Here is a 21,203-nt window from a genome sequence, read left to right on the forward strand (position 1 = left end):
TATATAATAAGCAGTTTATTGCCTAAAATGCAATAATGATATTCCTTTACTGTAGTTTTCGTCATTGGTCGTAAAGGATGGATATGCAGCTAAAGCAATGTGTTTCTAACATCTCTAACAAAATTGCAAGAATAATATGATGTTATTTTCATAATACTATGATTTTATATTCGAAGTACGGCTTTATTCTAATAATGTTGACTTTATTTGTGTAATTTTACGACTTTATTCTTGTAATTTTATTAATGTCTTGTAATCTTATGACTCTATTTTCATAATTTTATTTTTACCTTTTTTTTTTATTGTTTCTTAGTCTGATTTTAACATTCTGCCATTCTCTAACAAGTGGCCAAAAACAATTTAAAAAAAAACCCAGGGTATGTAAACATATGAGCACAACTGTAAACACGTTTGCATGTTAAAGCCAATCAGCAAAACAATTGAGAAAATATAAAAACTGGACATTTACAAATCATCATTACTGGACATTTCCATGTATGTATTTACTTAATTTTCAACTCGGTTACACATCATAAATTTTGCATTGTGTGATAAACCTCCTCCATTACTGTCTTTTTTTTTAAACAGGAGCATCAAGTACACTCTCCAGAAAGTGACATAAACAAGCTTTTGGACATGGAGTCACTCTGGGACTTTAAAATGAGTTAAAGCGTGAAAGAACCAGACAGACTGAAAAAATCCCCCACAAACTTTATGGCTCAAAATGAGACGTTTTATCATCTCTACTAATTTCTTTTGCTGTTATAAAAGTGGTGCCTTGCGACACAAAATGAAAACTAATGTACTGAGAGAAATGTGACAGGCGGCCAAGAAAAGGAGGACCGTGGTGTGTGTCAGCAGGGGCGTCCTTTACACAGCCCGATCCGCTTGTCAAACAGTTAAAGGACACGTTTTCCTGTCCAGAGTCCTCCCACTCGCAGCTGCTCCCAAATAATCAGCATGTGTCTCATGTCCTGTGTGTGTATTTATGCATCGATGTGAGAGTTTCTACCTGGGTATTTCCTCCTGTAAGCAGTTTCAGTGTCTGTCCAGTCGCTCCCTCTTCTTATTGAGACGTTTCCTCCTGGAGGCAGCAGTTGTTTGCTTGTGCTGGGGATCACAATGTGGCTCCGCTGTCGTGCCAATTTGAGACTCCTTTCGGCCAAAGAAAATTCAAATATTTCTTTTCTGCCCACTCTTAGATAGTCCAGCAGCTGAAATGGAAAGATGGAAGCTGATTCCCCAGAGATAAACGTTTCCATGTAGGAATCGTTTCAGAAAGGCTGAAAAAGTCTCAGCAGATTTCATGTGGAAGGTTCAGTGACCTTTGTGATTGACGGTGGCGTTATGAGGGCCATTATAGATAGAAGAAAAAAAAGGAGGAGTAAATTTCTGCCAAAAATCTCAGAAATTTTGAGAATGTTCTCTGGAATTTTCCAGAAAAATGTGGACGTCTGTGTTTGTAAATCAAAACTTTGCAAGAAAAAACTCAGGATTTCAAGATTAATCTGAGAAATTTTCTAGAAAAAAACCCATGGAGATTTTCGTTTGAAAATGTGAGAGGAAACACTCAAATTTTGAGATTAATCTCAAACATTTTCAAGACAAAACTTGGGAATTTTTGAGTTTGAATAGTTGAAAAATTTTGAGATTGATGGAAATTTTCAAGAAAGAAAATTCAGAAATAAGAGTTAGAAAAGTCAAAACTTTACTAGAAACCACTGCAAAACTTTGAGATTAAATTTATTGACATTTCCATTTTATCTTTTGGAAAATTTCTAAACTTAATCTCAAAATTTTTGTTTTTTTCTTTTTTTTTTTCTTTCAAATTTTAGACTTTTTAAACTTGGAAAATTCCAGTTTTTTTTCTCAGTTTCTTGATTAATCTCAAAATTTCTGACATTTTTGGCATTCTATGTGAAGTAAATTGTAATTCCACTCCCACAAAATATTAATGTACACAATGTGTACACAGTTAAGTTGTAAGTAAATAAGTAAATTCAAGCGTGTTGCTGCTTTCTTCTCGTCTGAGGAAAGTTTGTTTTGAATGTTTATTAGATTTTAATGTTTCTTTTGGGGGTGTGTGGAGGTCGTGCTGAGATGGTAATTAATTTCTGCTGTGCTTTGGCTCGTGTCTCCAGATGGCCCTGTGATCTGGCGGATGCTGACCTACCCCCCGACTCGCCGAGCTCTGGTGGTGGGATGCGGCCTTCAGATGTTCCAGCAGCTTTCGGGAATCAACACGGTCATGTGAGTGTGAATGCGAGGCGTGGGAAACAGTTTGGATCGACAAACATGCTCTATATTTGCAGTAAACGCACAGCAGGGGCAGTTGCAGTCACTTTAGGTTTTTAATAATTTATTTGCACGTTTGTTTTTTTTTACTCCAAGGTGGGCTGATGACATAAGAAACTTTTCTGCCATCTTTATGGCATTTTTTAAATAGCAGTGGAGTACTTTGATGCAGAAAAAATATATATGATCTTCTTGACGGATGCAGACTGCTTCCTGTAACTTGGCAGGCGGTTTTATTAATAGACATGTATGTGTTTGTTTATGGTTATTTGGCATACAAATGAGTGATGCAGTTTATAACTCTTTTGTGTTAACTTAGATGTTTGGGGGGGAAAAACCCAACTAATTATTTATTTTAAAAAAATTAAAAATACATTGTGTAAAGGTATAAGAGCCTCTGGAACTGTGCTTAGAGTTAGTTAGCAGAATTTAGCTGTATTTAGAACACAGTGAAGAGTATTGCTTCCAAGAAAAATGCCAGAATTTAAATTCAAACTTGACGCTGCCAAACCTGTTTTATTCACATTGTGCTTGATGTCGCTAATATGCATCATACCTACATTTACACTTATTGTGTGTGCAGAAGTCAGAATAACAGTCTCTAATGAACTTAGCATCAGATTGACAGAAACAAAACACTTTTTCTTTACATAACTCGATTTAAATTCAGGCAGTAAGGGGTTAATGTGAAACTTGCTTCACTGTGGACATTCGCACTAAAGTTTGAGTTAGCAGCAAGCTTCTTCCCAATCATTAATACTATTATTTTATTCATTTGAGTGGCCAGTCTGGGTCATATGGTTGAAACTTTGACACAACTAGTGTTCCAATGTGAAAGCCCTGACCTCTGCTGTTCTGAAAATGCTATTTCCAATAAGGTTGATTGCATGTTAACTTCTACATGCTGGCGCAATAGACACCCCACTCAAACAAAACCCTCGTATTCAGTCTATTATGAACCTACACCAATATGACTTTGCCACTCCAAACAGAAAAAGAGAATTTCTTGTCTTTTCAGCCCTGGGATTAATCAAAACACTACGAAAAAGCTGTCAGGCATTCCCATTCAACGCACAAGATCAAGAAGAATGTGTTTGCCGCGGCATCCCTCTATCAAATCACAAAACATTTCTTTCATCCCTCAAAGCCCATCCTTCACATGGGAGCAATAGCCTCGGCGCATTAATGTCGGCGAGCGGACGGAACCCCTCCCTCCCGCCACATGCCTCCTTTCTTCTTCTTTATCGCTCCGTCTGAGCAGATTGTATCATCCGTCTGTGTCCCGCCCTCCCCTCCGAGACGAACTATATTACAAAGCTTTGTAAACAATCGGTGGATGTGCGCTGTTGCCTGGCAACCGGCGGACCGGTGCGCTTGAGCGGGGTGTGTCTGCGCGCGTGTGCTGGAAATGTGACACCGTGCGTTATGACGTGCGGATGTGTAGATTCCAGACCTTAGGCGGGTGTGCTTGACGGCTGAACGGATAGGAAGGTATTCAGAGGATAATAGCATGCAGAAGTTGAGCTTTTATTACCCAAGGTGAAGCTCGGGATCTGTCACTCCTCCACGTCTCTCGGAAAATGTCTGTCTATTGATCGTCCGTCTCTCTGGGCGTGTATTTATCTTCATCTCCTGCTGTCAACTCACTGAACAGCGGGCAGGACAAACTAAATCTGACACTGGCCTCGTCCGCCTATCTGTCACTTTCACTTCCACATCTGCCAATCTCCTAGTCAGCCTGAAAAGGTCCACCTGCTGGGGAGGCTGCAGCAACGCGGGCCCGTCTTCTTTAAGCAAATCTGAACGCTGCAGAGGTTACATAATGTTTATGCTGCTCATTAAGATGCAGTTCAGCTCTATAAATTGAAGACAGATTCTCCTTTTGGTTTTGTGGACGTCAGTGAATTGCCTGAGTTATCGCTACTTGCTTCAAAAGTACTCTTTAAAAGTGAGACATTGATGTTGATTTGACAACAACAGAAAAAATGAGGACACCCCATTGAAATGTTCACATATCAATAACTAACCTTTTTTTTTAGTCATCTCTAAACAAAAGATATTAAAAATGTAATTTTAGTTATGTAAAAAGTCAGGACACCCTGCTGCCTTTTAGTTGGTGGAAGTAACTTAGGTAAAGCCTGTTCTCCGTTGTCAAAATCTCCCTATCTTCCGGTTCCAACCACGTTGGGTGTGTGGCTGGAACCGTTGGCAGTGTTTTCCCTCAGTATGTGAGCGTGAGTACAGGCAGGAATCTGGGCAGGCCGTTAGCAAGCAGGAGTTGTTGTCGACGCTCTGATTTTCTCTGAAATCTCTCGGTGTATTTGTTCGTTTCGGGTTGCCATGTTCAGTTGACGCTGGATGCACTCTTCCGCCACAATTGATACAAAAGTTTTTTACCTCAAGATTTGACCGTGGAATTATTGAAAGGCAAAACAAATCTCACTGTGGCCGATTGGGGAAGAAGCCAAGTCGGTGGAGAAGAAGTTTAAGATATTTCTTGTAGCCAAGTGACGAACTTTCACAGTCTGAGGGAAGTTGGACCCACTTTGTAATACCAACTGAAGATATTTGAGAAGCTTAACGCCGTTCCACTGTTTTCTCTGGAAAACTTCACTCTGAGCTTCATGTTGCTTCTTGTAGTCAACGAAAGAGTTGGACAGAGGTCACGCAAGAAGAATAAAGAAGCAGAAGCAAAGCTGACTGGATGTGTAAGCTAATCAACAATTTTTTCAAAAGCAACATTTATTGGTGACATCTTCACTCTGAAATGTTACTGTAATATTCAATAAATCAATTAAATTTTATTTGTATAGCACATTTCAGCAGCAAGGCATTTCAAAGTGCTTTACATAATTAAAATAAAAACAGAAATAATCAGTGAGAAAGAGAGAGATTTAAAAAAAAATAAAAAAAAAACAAAATAAAAACAAAAAAAACAAAAAAACATTACATCATTAAAACGTCGAAAAGAAAGAAGAAAAAATTAAAAACATTAAAGACATAAAAACATGGAAGACATCAAAACCCGCACTCTAACCCTAATTTAGCCATAAGCAACTCTAAACAGGTGGGWTTTAAGTTGAGATTTAAAGGCACCCAGTGTTTCAGCTGTTTTACAGTTTTCTGGAAGTTTGTTCCAAATCTGTGGTGCGTAGAAACTGAATGCTGCTTCTCCTCGTCTGGTTCTGGTTCTGGGGATGCRGAGCAGACCAGAACCAGAAGATCTGAGGGGTCTAGACGGTTGGTACAGTAATAACAGATCTTTAAGGTATTGTGGTGCTAAACCGTTCAGTGATTTATAAACTAACATCAGTATTTTAAAGTCTATTCTCTGAGCTACAAGGAGCCAGTGTAGGGACTTTAAAACTGGTGTTATGTGCTCTATCTTCCTGGTTTTAGTGAGAACCAGGAAGATTATTATGAACCAGGAAGATTATTATGAACCTTTACGTTGGGGTTCGTTGGCATATTGCTTAAATCAAGCCCATTAGAAATTAAAAAAATAACAGTAGGTGTGTTTTCACCTTTAGTATAAGATTGAAAATCTTACAACAATGTGCAAAATGCTGCTCTATGCAGTAATGCACCATCAGGAGCCTTTTGTGGTAGATGACAATATCATATGGCCCTGATGGGACGGATTTGTACATTACATAAATAGAAATCACTCAGACTTAAAATTAGCATAAACAACTGTGATTTATTTATTTATTTTTAGCTATCAGATGTCAGTTTAAGTAAACTCGCTTTGATCTTGGTCTCCAAATTTTAGCTTCCCAAACTGAAACAGCTCTGTCTGCTGTAAGAACACAGTAGTCCTCAAGTTAGAAGTCATTCCAATTATCTCGTGTGCCGAGTGTTTTGATTAATTAGATCCGCTGCAGATTTGCAGGTGTCTTCATAATATGATATATCAACGGTGTTATAGGTCAAACAAATACAAGCAGTAGTTAAACTTAAATGTTACACTGTCAAAACAGATGAAGCATAATTACCTGAAAAATAAGAACAGATATTAGCTGTGCTGCTCCAGCTAATATTTTTTATCAGTAATGCTAATTAGTTTTGCACTTAAACATAAAGCGGACTGCATCCCATATCTTCCTCCTGTGGACTCCCCCGCAGGTATTTGGATTATAGCTTTGACACATTGCCTTTTTAAATTATATGTAAGACTTTTTTTTAACTGGTGATGAAACATGAAGGGCAATTAGGGATTCTGGATTTCATCCCCGTGAAATGTGGGACCGGATGATCAAGAGATGGAAACGTCCAATTAGTGGACGACTTGTTCGGCTACACTGCTCTCCTAACTCATGCAAATATCCTCTTTACCTACTCCTACCAACAATGGTTAATTACATAATGCTTTTTGAAAAATAAATAGAAAACCAAACTGGAGCATTTGAGATGATGTAGGATTTAAAGTTTGATTTATTTATTTTTCCTCCCTTGAGTCGAGAAGCAGCCGCATCTGCAGCTCCTTATAGATCAGCGGTGTCCAGTGTTGGTGTTAAAGGGCTGCACAGTTTAAAGGTTTTGCATGAATCAAATGAATGATTCATTACCAGACCAATGCATAAATGCATAACTTAAAACATGCCACAGCAGAGATACGTCTAAGATGCGCAAGATACCCGTCCTGGAGGGTTGGAGTTGGTAGACCATTGTTGTAGATTTCCTCACATTGCCTCTTTGGCTACATTCACACATGATGTCATGTTGCTCGATTTAGTTTTTTGCTAGAATACTTTTTTTTTCTTTTATGGTCGTTCAGTTTGTGACCAAAGAGACCCGCATTTCCAGAAGAAGAAAGTTGACGTCACACAGTGTAGCACTGTTTGCAGCACTAATAATGGACGCCGTCGTCCATGGATCAGTTTTATAGTTATTCAGTAATCAGGCCGGCGGCATCGTCACAAGATCCAAACAAGATGAAGGAAGCTAATAAAGAGACAGCACAACTATTAGAAATTGTATTTTGTGCCGCAATGCCTGAAACTTCAATAGAGAAGTCTGTTTGGATGTGAAGTCAGAGCAGCGGTGGGAATGTGATGTGCTTCATTAACAGACTCCTCTCATAGTTATGATTTTCAGAGATTGTTTACCTCTGGATTTACCATGTCAGAGTTCTTCTGATGCAGACACAAACTTTCGGATCGCAGATGCTTTTAAAACAGTCGGATACGCATCCCATTATTAACACATAGACGTTTTTTGCCAAATTGACTCAGACTTGAGATCTGAAACTCAAGATTTTGGACTAAAGACCTATTTCATACTGGACTTAATTCAGCCTCAAGGTGTGAGTTTTGAGGATTTCATGAAAATGAAGACTTAGAATTGGGATATTAGGGTTTTATGATCTGGTACTTAAGATTAGACTAATCTTGAGGCTTGGAATTAAGAATTTGAGATGGGAGACCCGACTAGGATTTAGGGTTCGAGACTTCAATGGACCTAACTCATGAATCTCAAGACTTGACTCAGACTCTAAGTTTGGCACTCAAGATTCGACTTGAATGAGAAGAGGTAGAAGTTTGAAAAATGATTTTTTTTAAGCATGACTCTAAAATTGGTGATAGGGGTGAAATCCAGCAGAATACTTTTGTTACACGAACAACTTTGTATCGTTTTCTTTAATTAAAGAACATAAAAAACTTTGACAAATTTCATTTTCCTTTTAATATGACAGCAATGAGGTGAGCGCCATCTGGACTTTTGCAGTTTGAGACGCTACATAAGCTTTACTGCGAAGTGAGACTGAGTCAAAAAGCAAACAGACACAAGGGTCATAAACGTCAAGACGTGTATAATAATAAGAAAATGTGTGAAGAAATAACCCTAATTTTCTTGATTTCCTGCCTCAGTAAACACATTCCTAATAGGTTTGTGGTCTCAGTCATTACTTCTTTTTTTCCTCCCCAACTCGACACAATGTTCATTTGCTAAATTATGGTCCTGTTTGGAGAAAAATAAAGGTTGGAGTGGTTTATGGTGGGAAATTATTAAGATTGACAGATTGGCAGATCGTGCCACCGGGCTTGTGTTGCCCATGCAAAGTCGCCGTTCAAGCCTTGTTAGTCAGTCAGATATAAACGAGGTCTGAGGTGGCAGTAAATCACCACGGCCTGGAGACGAGCTTCCCCAGCTGCTTTAGCCGATTAAACCACCAGGTCTGGCATGGAGAAAGGAAAGAAAAGGGCTGTAAAGGAGCGTGGCAGACCGTCAAAAGAAATGCAAACGACTCTAGAAAGGCACATATTGTCTGTTGCTGTGCTGTTACGCTCTGGTCTCTCATATCAGGGACTTGACAGAAGTAGATTGGCTGAGTTCACAGATTTTTTTTCCTCTTCCTTTTCAGTCAGATATGCTCTAAAATAGCCTGCAAGTCAAGTCCCTCGGTTAGAGCTGAAGTAGAAATGTACTGCAAATGAGTCCAAGGAGCTGGCATGAAGGGCAAATTGTAATGGAGAGGTTGGAAAGTACAGAGGCACAGTAAAGTGGTCAGCGATCATCTCATATTGGCCCATCTACTTCCACTTAACATTACTGGTATTATCTCCACCTTTACAAATTTCTTGTGTTTCTGGCAACACTGGTCAGCAGTGGTTTTGATCGTCCGCAGATGCCATATTTGTCCTATCTCTTTCTTGGTGTTGAATTATAAAAACTGATTTTAGCTGTGACATGTGAGGCCTGTGTGGCTCTAGATTTTGTTCTGGGTTTTGAGCAAATGAGTTGGCAATGAACTCTTGGAGGTATTTGTGTTTCCTGTTTGTGGATAATGAGTTGAGATATGGTTTGATGGAGCCCCAAAGTCTTAGAAATTACTTTCTAAGAAGTGAGAATGACTATTTGTCATCTGTCCTCGATTTATTTTTATTTTTTGTAAATTGGAGCATGATGTTTGGGGCCTTTGAGAGCTTTTTGTCTACTTTGTGTTGTCGGCTGCTTTTTTATTCGTAATAAATGGAAGCATCACGAGAACTGCTTTTGTGTATTTCATCCTGTCATCCTTGTGTGATGTTAATTTCTAGGGTCTTAACAATACGCAGGAACGGCTCTTCAGACCTCGGGTGCCAAAGAAATTCCGGCTGAATTCAAACCACGCCGCTCAGATTTCAGCATTAAAAAGCAGCTCACACGCTCAGAGGTGCTGTTTGGACGATCAGACGTGCTGCTTCATTCCCACACTCACATACGGAACACACTCGGCTCTGGCCGTGCATGCTCAGATGCAAATTAGTTCTCCCATCAGCGGCGGTGTGCCAGCTAATGACATGCATTTATGCAAACAAACTTAGATGAAGTTCATCTTGGTGGAGCAGTGAAAATCCACTGACGCAAGCACACACAGCACCGAGGGTAATAACATCTCAGATGAGCCCACACAACAAATGAGTGGCTTTCGCTAACATGGGATGACAAGTGGGTAAAATGACTTCCTGTCTCCATTAGTAAAGACTCCATTTTTAATGACTCTGCTTGGGCACAGATGCGTTTACAGCCATACGTGGTTGATTTTTTTTTTCTCACATCCATCTGTTGAAGCTACGGGCTCTTGCCAAGGTATCCACACCTTTAATCGGATGACATCCACTAACACAATGTATATTATTTGGATTTTACATGGTGGAGGGTGGAGTGGTCCAGGACCCATAAAAATACATGGGTTTTTTTCATTAATTGATCTTTTTCAAATACTACATGGTTTATCTGTCCATTGTCTATACCTGCTCATCCACGCATTAGGAGCTGGTGCCTATCTCCAGAGGCCATTGGGCAAGAGGCAGGGTACACCCTGGGCAGGTCAACACTAAGGACAAACAACCATGCATACATTAACTGAAGGCAGTTTATAGTAGCCAGGTGTACCATAAGTCATGTTGTTGAAATGTGGGATAAAGTCAGAGTACCTTAAAGGGGAACTCAGGGAAAACATGCAAATCCCGTGCATCAAGAGGCAAGAATATTTTTGCTGCAATGTAACAGTGCTATTCACTACTCCATCATCCGGCCCATACAGGATTTTAATTAGTTTGACTTTCATCAATATAAGATGGTACAGAGCTATTTAAAAGCTATGTTATACAATATCTAACCTTTGACCCCATGCATGATGGGTAGACAGCAGCAAATTTCAAGAATTACACACACCGATCCTACTTCTTGGTGGAAAGTTATTTCAGCTCCAGAATTAGTAAGCCACAGTTACTATGACATTTTGTGTCCCTTCCTTGTCTGGGTGAAGAAATAGTTCCCCCGTTTATGCTGAATTTTACAGAAAAGTTTAAAACAAAGCTTCTGTAAAAGTTTACAACCTAAAAATTCTGCATCTCATTCAGTTATCATAGACCGTCCGGCTGATCATTTGATTAATGTCGGCTCAGACGGACATTACTTTGTGTTGATTGCATTTCTTTTCTTCTTTTTAAAAAGCCTCTATTGCCAACTGTTGTTTTTGTCATTTCAGTCTTGAATTACGAGGAAAAGTATTAACTTACTGCCACTGATAAATCTGCAGTCGAATAATCCTGCATCTGAACAGGAGACACATCTCTCCATTTCTGTGTTGTAGTTGGCGAACAGAACATAAAGCGTCAACGTCAATACATGTTTTCTACTCGCTTCTCTACAGAAATCCCAGTTTATGCCTGCAGGAGTTGAGCACCAAAGTATCGGACAAATAAACGTGATGCAATATGAAAAGTCTTGAAAACTGCCAAATATGCAGACCTAGACATGGCTACGGACAAGCCGGCAGGTTGATCTGAACTCAAATGTCAGGTCCTCTCACTCTCTGGACCCCAGATGTCATATAAATAACTTTCCTACCCTGTTGCTCAAGGTGGTTCCTGATCTCGAGTGAGAGTGCATACCCTTTGAGGTACCTAAATGCGGGCAGGGAACCAATCATGGTGGGCCCGCAGCCTCAAAAAGTGAACCCACAAAACCTAACATGCCGGCACGCATTTAATATTCATAAACCATCTTATTGGCCTGAGGGAGAAGCAAGAGATTGGTAAATAATACATCAGTCAGGAAGAAGAAGGAGCTTATCATTCTACCTGCATGTGTTTGTATCTCAGAGTTCCTTCCTGCCTAATTGTCCCCCCAACAAATGAAGGGATGGGCAGCTGCATTGAGATAAATATAGGCTATAATTTTGCACTGTATCTCTATCTCGGTTGCTCATAAATGTTGATATCATCCAGCAGTAGGAAGACGTAGATATCATCGATTCAAACTAGCCGCAGGATCATTTAGATTCAATTATCCTCATAATCATGCAAGTAAAGGTCGTGGTGAGCTGGTGGGCACTGCAGTGTATGATTATGAAACAGAAAGAAAAAGTGGGCTCCAATCCCGAATACTGCCGTTTTTCAATTCTGGACGTTGTCCTGCTGACTGAAAAAAGCAGCATTTTACATCACATTGATGTAAAAAGGTAGAATTTCCCTGCAAAATAAGCTTTCTAGCACCAATATGTACGGTCAAAGCATATGTTCTGTGACCAAACCAACAAGCAGAGTGGGCGTGAATCTGTTGGGGGTGTAAAGAGACATATAAAACAGAACAGCACATGTAGAACGGTGGAATATCAAGATATTCAGTTTAAGCATCATTAATTCATGGTCAGCAGACTAATCTACACACTTAAAAGATTGGCCCTTCTGTCAAGCTCCACATCGGTGGCCACCAATGCTGGTGGAACATGTCTAGGTGGTCCTGGTTTGCACTGGGATTCTGAGCGCTGGAATAAAGGTTTAGGGGGGGTGCAGTTGTCAAAGTAGTTGCCTGACTTGTGGTATCTTTCTATCACTGACCTGATGGAGTTTCTCTTTTGTTGAGAGACTCCATCGAACCCTATTGGACGAACATAAAAGGAACTCTGTAGTCAGTGTGCCTTGATGGTGTTCAAAAAGGTTCCTCCAGGTGTCTTGAGGTTTGATTGTATATGTGTTGTATTGGAAAGTTTAGTGGTTTCTGGTCTATTGGTTGCCAGATAGTGAGCTTAACGGTAATTTCTTGGACTGTTTGTGGATGTCATTGGTTGAATCAGCCAGTTAAATCACGTTTGCCTGCGACCGCCATGTCGTTTCTTTGTTGTTGTCATTTGTCCCTTTAAACCGTCCATTTAAATCTGTCCCCAAACTGTAAACAAGATTAATTTTCCCTTCTACTGCTTTCCGTACGCTCTTCCAAATGGACCGGAATGGTGTAAATTCCTTCCTAGCAGAGCGTTTTCAACCATTTTCCTTTGAAATCACTTTGTTTTGAATGTTTTTAAAACGTGCTCCTTTTAGCTACAGACGAAGGGAGATGTCATGTGCAATCAGAGACCATAACCAGAGAATCTTGTGTGGCTTGTGTAAATGTCACATCCATTTATGAGACTTTATTGAGTATAAGAATGTGTGCACGCACTCTACAGACCTCTCATCTGCAAATTAATCACACCTCACGCTGTGGTGCATGTTGTGTGACTCGGCGTCTTTTGCTTTGCATTTGATTAATGGGGGGAAAAATTTGAATGAGTCTCATTAATGAGGCCACGGTGAGAATCCAGTTGAAGTAATAGCAAGAGATGTTTTGATTGAGCCGCCTGTGAACAACTTTAGAACGGGCAAACAGAAGCGTGAGGTGAGGTTTGTTCTCTTTGTGTTTCAAACAGAGCGCCAGCTCCCTGTGGGCTGCCCGACAGAGTGACCATGTAAAACAGGCTTGGCGTGACATTTCCAACATGACATTTGTCTGGTGACCATCTGTGAAGGCCAACTGGCCTGCATCAACAACGAAACTGACCAGTGAAACCAACTACACACACCGCAACGGCTCTGTTACCCCACAAACGGTGCCGAGAATTCTTACCATACCCATAGGGAAATCTGGCACAAAACTACTCACCCTTTAAATTCTGATTTAACTTCAGTGTTTTGTGGATTTAAAATAGAACTCTTTTTTTTTTCATATTGTGCCTATTTTTTCAAAAGCTTTTAGATTTCTGGTCTTATTTTTTATTTAATTAACAATCATGTCTAATTTGCCATGACTGTACCGATTGGATTTCACGTTTTTGAGAATTGTTGACTGAAAAATTGTGTTTTTTAGTTTAAATGTGAGGAAATTAACACCTTGACATCACTTATAGACGCTTTTTAAAGAGTTGGGAGTTAAATTAAAGACTTTCAGTGGGTTTTTCAGAGGCAACTTTGTGATATTTCGGAAGACAGATCTGCAGTATTTTTCCTCAAGGTGAGCGCTGAGTGACTGCTGTATGTGCACTCCTTTATGATGCCCATTTAGGAACTTTTCTGGCATATTTACTAATGTTTTGAGGACAGATTGAACTTATGGGGATCAAAGCTTGGTCATATGTGTCAAACCCACAGGTATGTTAGGATTATGAATATACTGGTAATGGTTAGGGTTAGGAATAAGTATAGGTACAAAATTGAACAAAAGTCAATCCAAAGTCCTAATATGGGTAGAAATACATAATTGTGTGTGAGACAAAGTTCAGCTTTAGTACACATGAGCAAATTTTTGCCATCTTTGTGAGAACCCACATTGGTAAACGTGTTAAAATGATTTCTTTATTGGTCTCAGACTTTTTAGTGTTGATTAAATTGGAAACTTAGGATTTCAGAGATTTTACACGTTGAAATGTGAATTTTTTAATTTAAATTTAAATTTTTTATTTTTTGCATTTCCTGGAATATCCAAAGCTCTGAGCTGCTCAGAAACCAGTGTGATGTGTTACTGCTTTTCCACATTCACCCAGAGAAAAGCCATCGATGGTGGCTTTGACAAATAATAATGATGCCTCCTGGGAGCTTCTGCCTTACTCTGCCTGGAGAGCCGAATGGAGTGGCTCTTGGGAGACGGAGCGTCCAGGACTGCCAATGAGGATTATCTCCCACACCTGGCCAGGATGTACCTTCCACAACCCTGTAATGGATTCATGGTCTAACAATGTCTTTGAAAAAAAAAAATCTTTTTTTTTTTTTTTGCACTAATGTAGGGTCAGGAGGAATGAAGCAGAGGTAAAACCAAAGTGGATTTTTGTTTTGTGTTGATGAACGGTGGCTTCAGACCGCGGCGGTTCAGAGTCAGAACAGCCGGTCTCATCCATTTGGGCTGAATGATTTCTGTTCCAGCATTAATATGATGCAGCTCAGTGTTCATATGCATTCATTTGAAAAATAGGCCACTTCCCTGGAGAATCTCAGTCTCTTTATGTCTCACACGCATGCTCCCCATTTCTGTCTCTCTCTCTCTTTCTCTCTTTCTCTCTTGCTCTCTCTCTCTGTCTCGTCTCCACACCTTTTCTCCTGGCTGTCCGCTTGTTCCTGCTTTCCCACCTATATTCAACCTTTTTGTCTTCTCTCCCTCCATTTGTTCTTCCTCTCACCTTTCAGTCTTTCTCTCACTTCCTGCTCTCTGTTAATGACTCCTTGTGTTTTCTCTGCTCTCTCTTACTCACTGCCTCCATCACACTGCTGCTTAAAAAACAAAAGGTCATGAGTTTTCCGATATGAGTAAGTCATACAACTTGTGCTACATGCTAATACGGAACATTTTTCAAATGTTTAAGGTCAAGAATTAAGACTTCAATATCTTATAAAAAACTCTATCATAGACCAACTCTCAATCATATTTTCTGTTATCTGTTATTAACAATTGTTACGTTGAAGTTCCGTGCTAAACCTTTTCTGATTAAACCATCAAGTAATTTGCAGTTTCCTGTCTGAATAACCCGAAGCCGCCCAGCACGGCCCTTTATACCGCATGTTGCGTTCCTCCCAATCCTGAAATGTGCCAGAAAATGTCAGCCATGACTCGGCTTCATGCTTTCACCACTCATGTAAAATAGGGCAAAAACCAGCGAGGAGCTATCCAAAGGTCAACCCTGTATTAAGTTTTGTTGCTGTCGTCTCATCAGGTGTTTTTCCAGTTCAAACCACTCAAATAAAAGAAAAAAAAATTAAGTAGAAAAACAACTTTTAGGCTTCATCTCTCTTCCAGCTTTTACTCCTTCCACCTTTATTTGTTTGGATTCTTGAATGTATAAGGTATTTGTTGGATGTGTGTGCAAATGTGTGTGCTTGGTGTACAAAATAAAGCAACGACATTTGTTTTTGAGAGAAAAGGTAATATGGCTGAACAGACTTTCTGTGTACTGAACTCTGAATATGAATGTTTTCTTTGGTTTCCATTTCACAAAATTGAAATGGAAACACTTTTTTCGCATCACTCAAGTCACATTATCAACAACAGGATGTTACTGCTGGCGGAAACGGCGAAGAAGAAGACAACAGGAAGTAGTCGAGATGATGGTGCAGCATGTTTTTTATTGACTTATCGTGTGAACAAACGTATCCACATGTGATATTTAACGGAAACGTAGCAATTGCGAAATAGTGTTTTTTCTGACAGTAGCGGAGCTATGTCAAAGTTTGTAATGGAAACACAGCTTATGAAATGAACTGCAGTTTTTGTATCCATCTTTTTGGGAGTACAGTTGGTCGTGATTCTCCAAGTTGTCATATAATTTGTCCTTTTCATCAATGCCATTGAGTCATATTGTTTATAATTTTACTACAAATGGCCTGTGAGGTAAGTAAATGAATTGAAGGCTTTATTTATTAAGGGAAGACCCTGATATAACTGAAAGGACTATATGTCCCGTTTGGTCTGGGAGACCCCTGAAGACCTGTATTCATCCCATCATGCAATTTTATGCAACAATGCCTTTTTCTTAAAGCTGAACAGATTAAAAAAAAAGGTTAAAACGGAAAACAGAGTAAAAAAAACCACTAGCTGCCACACAGAGAGCTACCTTAGGCTGCTGTTTTATCAGCCCTTCCTGCTGGTTCTCCTGTCATCCAGTGACACGTGTTCACACCTATAGGTACTTCAGGCTGAGAGGTGTCGCATGCTGTCAGGACTAATGTCCTAAAACCTTGAAGGTTTGTGTCACTCAGCACTACAAAAGAATCTTGAGAGAAGAGAAAAATGTAACTGTTTTCTTTATTGCCATGCAACACCCAGAGGTACTTTTATGTATTTCACCCTCTAAATTTCAACTGCAGCATTAGATAAACTAGAACCTCCGATTCTATTTAGCATTTCAAGATGTTTGCACCAATAAAGCCGATTTATTATCAACTGGTGACCAAAAAGTTTCCCAATATTTAGACCTACTTAACATGATTTGTTTTTTTTTTTTATTACACCACATATGGCACGATAAGACAGTGTGACAGCAGCTTTATGTTTGTGAAAATCAGTTCAAACTTGTTTCCCCCCAGATTTTTACATTTATTTTCTTAAACTAAATAGCATCTGAAACTTGCTTGATTCTCCAACCTGGAAAAATGTGTCACAAGGTGTGATTTTTTTTATTTATTTATTTTTTTACAAGAAAGAAGATGCAGAGCGTAGCCTCACTGCCTAACTGGAGCGAAGGAGGCGTAGACAGCCAATTACATTAATAATAGATTAACAAGGCAGCTCCTTCAGCCCGGCACGGATCAGACGTGCATTTCTTCCCAGCTGTTCCCGGCGAAGTGGGGAGGGACAGTTTCAGAGGGCATTTTGTAAATCTTAACATTGCACATGTGTGTGTGTGTGTGTGTGTGTGTGTTTGTGGTGTAATCAGTGCGATGCTGGGGTGGAGATGGAGCGCAGCAGGTTGTAAAGGCGCGCTGCGCCCAGAAATAGAGCTTTTTTCCTCCTGCTGCTGCTCCAAATCCCACTCCCATGTCGCCTCTCTCCGATGAACGCGTTCACTGGCATGCAAGTAAAATACAAGTTTGTGGAGAAACAAATAAATCCCTTCCTAATTTCTCTTATAGAAGTCTATAAATGACTTTCTCCACGCCACACTTCTGTTTGCTTTTTCTTGTTTTGTTTTTTTTGTTTCATCTGGTTGAATCCCACGGCAGGAAAAAATGCACAATGCTATTATGCAAATCTGTCAATTAAATATCCTGTTTTGGAAAGGAGAGCGAGAGAAAGAGAGAGGATGAGTGAAAAGACAGGGGACAAAAGAGCGATAGGGATGCTTTTGAAGGGATGAAAAACAGAATCCAGAGCCGCCTGTAAAGACGCAGAGAGGCAGACGATGCAGGAGACGTTTTAAGTTTGGCTTTTTCTTTAATGAGTATCTCCCTCTCGCGGTGCAGCCTCTATTATGTTCCCATCTTTTCCTCATACAGGGAGTAAAAAATGGCTCATTTTTACCCCATGGTGAAGATTACAATGCCAACCAACGGCACCACTAACAGGTTGAAGCTTTTCAATCCGACTCAGATTACGTATTCTTCATAAAACGCTCACCTGGCGACTGGTATATATGCTTACATGTAAAAAAAAAAAAAAAAAAGGGAAAAAAAGTGTTTTTGTAATATAAAATCAGGCAAAAGATATCATAATGTGAAAAAATCAGTTGATTTATATTTTGTTAAGCATTTCTTTTTTTTTTTTGGATACAGCCAAAATTTGAAGTGATTATTCCCACAGCATTACAGATCCTCCACCGTATTTTATGAGTGAGGCGCTTTTTCACGTAAACCCAGAAAATCCGAAGTTCCTTCACACTCCGATCAAGCTAAACAATACACACATTAACAATAATTTGATTGTATTTGCATCCTATGAAGATTTTATTTGCAATCTGATCAGCATGGGCATTGCTAAAATGCCAATAATAGAACAAAAAAAAGGTAACAATCAGTAAAATAAGAGCACATTTTTTCATAATGTGAAATTGTCCTACATAAAAAGAGACATGTTTTAATACAAATACCTGAGCTGTAAATCAGCTCAGTAGAGTTTGGGGAATAAGACAGAATGTCATTACTTCATAAACATAAATACATCACAGAGTAAGTTAAAAATAAGCCTAGATAGGTGACACCTTTTTATATAGCTGGTACCTACCTGCATAGAAAAATAATCACATGTAAAGTTGTGATTATACCTACCTGCATAGAAAGCTTTTAGAAGCATCGTTCACCTTTGGTTTTATTTTTTAGTCTTTATTCTTTAAAACATTTAGAAATGCCCCAGAAGTTGAATTTTACTATTTTCCACTCAGAAACAAACTTCCATACCAACTGCATGCTGTTGCTGGCATTAAACAACTTTACATGTGATTATTTTTTGTATTTATTTATTTTTTTCCCCCTCTTTGACTCAGTCTCATGGGATCAGAACTGAAGCATAAAACAGACCCATTTGCAGACGTGGGTCTCGTTGACCCGAGCTGCCTTGAGAGGCCTGCTGATGATGATTGGAGGCAATCTGCCTACACGGGGCAACATGGGGCACCGAGTCCCTGGTATAATTATTACACAGTATGAGAGAGGAAGAGCCGCGGAGATTGACTGGGGGCAGAACTATTTATAGCTGCCTGGTAAACTGTCTGTACATGAGTGGATGGCGCTGAAGCAGGGAGGCTGATTACTGGATGGGTGGTTGAAGAGGAGAGGTCGCAGTCGGTGTATTTACTTGGCCTCGCCGGTGCAGAGGGGGGCCATGGGGGTTAACTGTTGAGTTACAAGACTGCTGACAATGAAAACTAACTTGTAGGGGCTTTTATGTAGCTTTTTGTAGAATAATAATGTTAGGGATGAAGCGATTAATCGAATTGATCGCGATGAATTGATTATTCAAATAATCGTCAACTAATTCAGTAATCAATTAATTGCTATTTTGCTCAAAGAACAGCAAACTCGCATTTTAGACAATAAAATATAAATTATTAAACATATATATGATTATTTCTTTATTTGCATCTCTTAATGTATTTCTAAAATATATGTAAAAAGGCTTCAATGAAAAATTTGCAGAATGCGCCCATTTTTAAATCTGATTATTTGATTAATCGTCAGAATTACTTGTCAGTTGCAGCCCTAAACGATGTAATTTCAACCAAAGGTGGTTCAGCAAAGTGTTCATACACATTTAGATTCTTTTCAGCTTTTTATCAATAGGGAATTAAAACAATCGTGGCTTTGACAGTGCTTGTGAAGTGTGTCCTAAAAATCTCAGCTAAAGAGAGGTTACAGTCTTTTTTTTAACCGTTTCTTCAGGTACTACAGCGCCACCATCTTGCAGATGTCGGGAGTGCGTGACGACAGGCTGGCAATCTGGCTGGCAGGGCTCACCACCCTCACCAACTTCCTGTTCACCCTCCTGGGGGTGTGGCTTGTGGAGAGGGTGGGCCGCAGGAAGCTGACTTTGGGCAGCATGATAGGTGAGACACAAAGAGCTGCAGGGAGACCAGCGGTCCCCACCAGGCCAACAAACTCATCCTCATTTCGTTTTTCAACAGGTACATGTTTGAGTTTAAGTCTGCTGGCCGTAGGTTTCCTCATGTCTGCTCAGCACAGTCCTCCAGTTACTGTCCACCCTCTGGACCCGGTCATGGCTAACTCCACTTGCTCCAAGTACCAGTGAGTAAAAACACAAATCCAGGTCGGATCTGCGTTTCCAACTCGCTTCTGCAGTGATCTGGGAGCAGCATTCAGGTTCACATGTCATATTTTAACATATGCTGATAATATTTAAGTTGATTTCTGTCTAAAGCTACTTTTCTAACTTCATTGTAATCCTTTGTGTATGTTAGAAAGCAATAAGCTGGCAAAACAAAGGTAACATAAACTGCAGCGTTGACATTCAGCAAATTATAGACTCAGATGTTTCATTTCTTACCGTGTGAATCAGAACCGTTGGCGCCAGAGATAACCTTTATCTATTTACAGTGTTTACTAATAAGCGAATAGCTGACCTTTTTGGCTGTTTTTGCGCGTGTGTCGCCCTCTCGTGATGTTTTATTTATTTTGGTCGTGTGAAATAGTCATGAGAAGTCAGTTTCTTACGTGAAGTAGATATTGATTATGGCTTTTAAAGCCACATTTTGTTTTTTATTTACATGCGTAGGTTTATGATTGTTTAACATAAGAATCTAAAAAGAGATTTCAGAAAGAAGATTGCCTAAAAAGTTTATGAGTTTAAAAAGGTCTCAAAATAATTTGAAATTCCAATTTGCAGAGGAACTTGTTTGGACTTTTATAACCGTTGGGGGTCAAGGCTTTTGAACTTTTTTCACTCTTATTTAATGACAGAAAGACGGTTTGGTGTTTAGCTGGAATTAAATCATCTTTCTTTCTGGTAAATACAAAAATTGATGTAAACATTACTTTTGAAAGAATCAAATATAATTTTTTTTTTTACAACATCAAAAAAATCTGCCGTAGCATTTAGAACCACAATAGGTTTAGTAGGTTTACATTTTTATCATTTTGGGTTGGCTTTTTTTTTCTTTTTTAAATGAAGCCAAAATGTGTTATTTATTAAATAAAGTTGAGTGTTTAGGAGGTTAGTAACTGTCTTAACATCTTAAGTCATGCTCTGGTTGCTAGGGTCACTTCATGGTTTTATACAGCTAATTATTTCTACTGATGACAGAATACAAGTGGGGTTTTTTTTCATGCTTTGTCACATTTCCACTACAAATTTTATTATGTTATGCAGGTACTCCACCAGTCTGACCCCAAAATTACCAAAATTGAAATGTTTGGGATACTTTCAAAAAGATGTGCGTGTGTGCGTGTGTGTGTGTGTGTGTGTGTGTGTGTGTGTGTGTGTGTGTGTGTGTGTGTGTTTGTCTTTGCTACATAGAGGGGACCAAAGCAAGACAGCACACTCACGGTGTGGGTACCAAATTTTTTGTGGGGACCAAAAACCTAGTCCCCACACCGTTTGCATTGAATTCAATGAAAGGAAGGTCAGGAGGATGCTCTGTCAAATTTTCAGACTAGTCCTCATAATTCACAAAAACCAACAGTTTGTGTATAAGTGTGTATAAGGTAGTCACTCAGTATCGGCCTCTA

The 21,203-nt window shown here is 39.4% G+C and overlaps 1 protein-coding gene across 1 annotated transcript in view; it reads left to right on the top strand.

Annotated features, from left to right (window-relative positions):
* The window catches only part of LOC103459534 (proton myo-inositol cotransporter-like), a 77,211-nt gene that overhangs the window by 37,467 nt on the left and 18,541 nt on the right, over positions 1 to 21,203 (top strand). Inside the window, exons 4-6 of the mRNA XM_008401175.2 lie at positions 2,142 to 2,250; positions 19,401 to 19,564; positions 19,643 to 19,763. Of these exons, the coding sequence (XP_008399397.1) occupies positions 2,142 to 2,250; positions 19,401 to 19,564; positions 19,643 to 19,763 (394 nt within the window). The remainder of the gene's footprint in view (positions 1 to 2,141; positions 2,251 to 19,400; positions 19,565 to 19,642; positions 19,764 to 21,203) is intronic.

Source organism: Poecilia reticulata, linkage group LG23 (assembly GCF_000633615.1).
Source record: "Poecilia reticulata strain Guanapo linkage group LG23, Guppy_female_1.0+MT, whole genome shotgun sequence".
Classification (NCBI taxonomy): domain Eukaryota; kingdom Metazoa; phylum Chordata; class Actinopteri; order Cyprinodontiformes; family Poeciliidae; genus Poecilia; species Poecilia reticulata.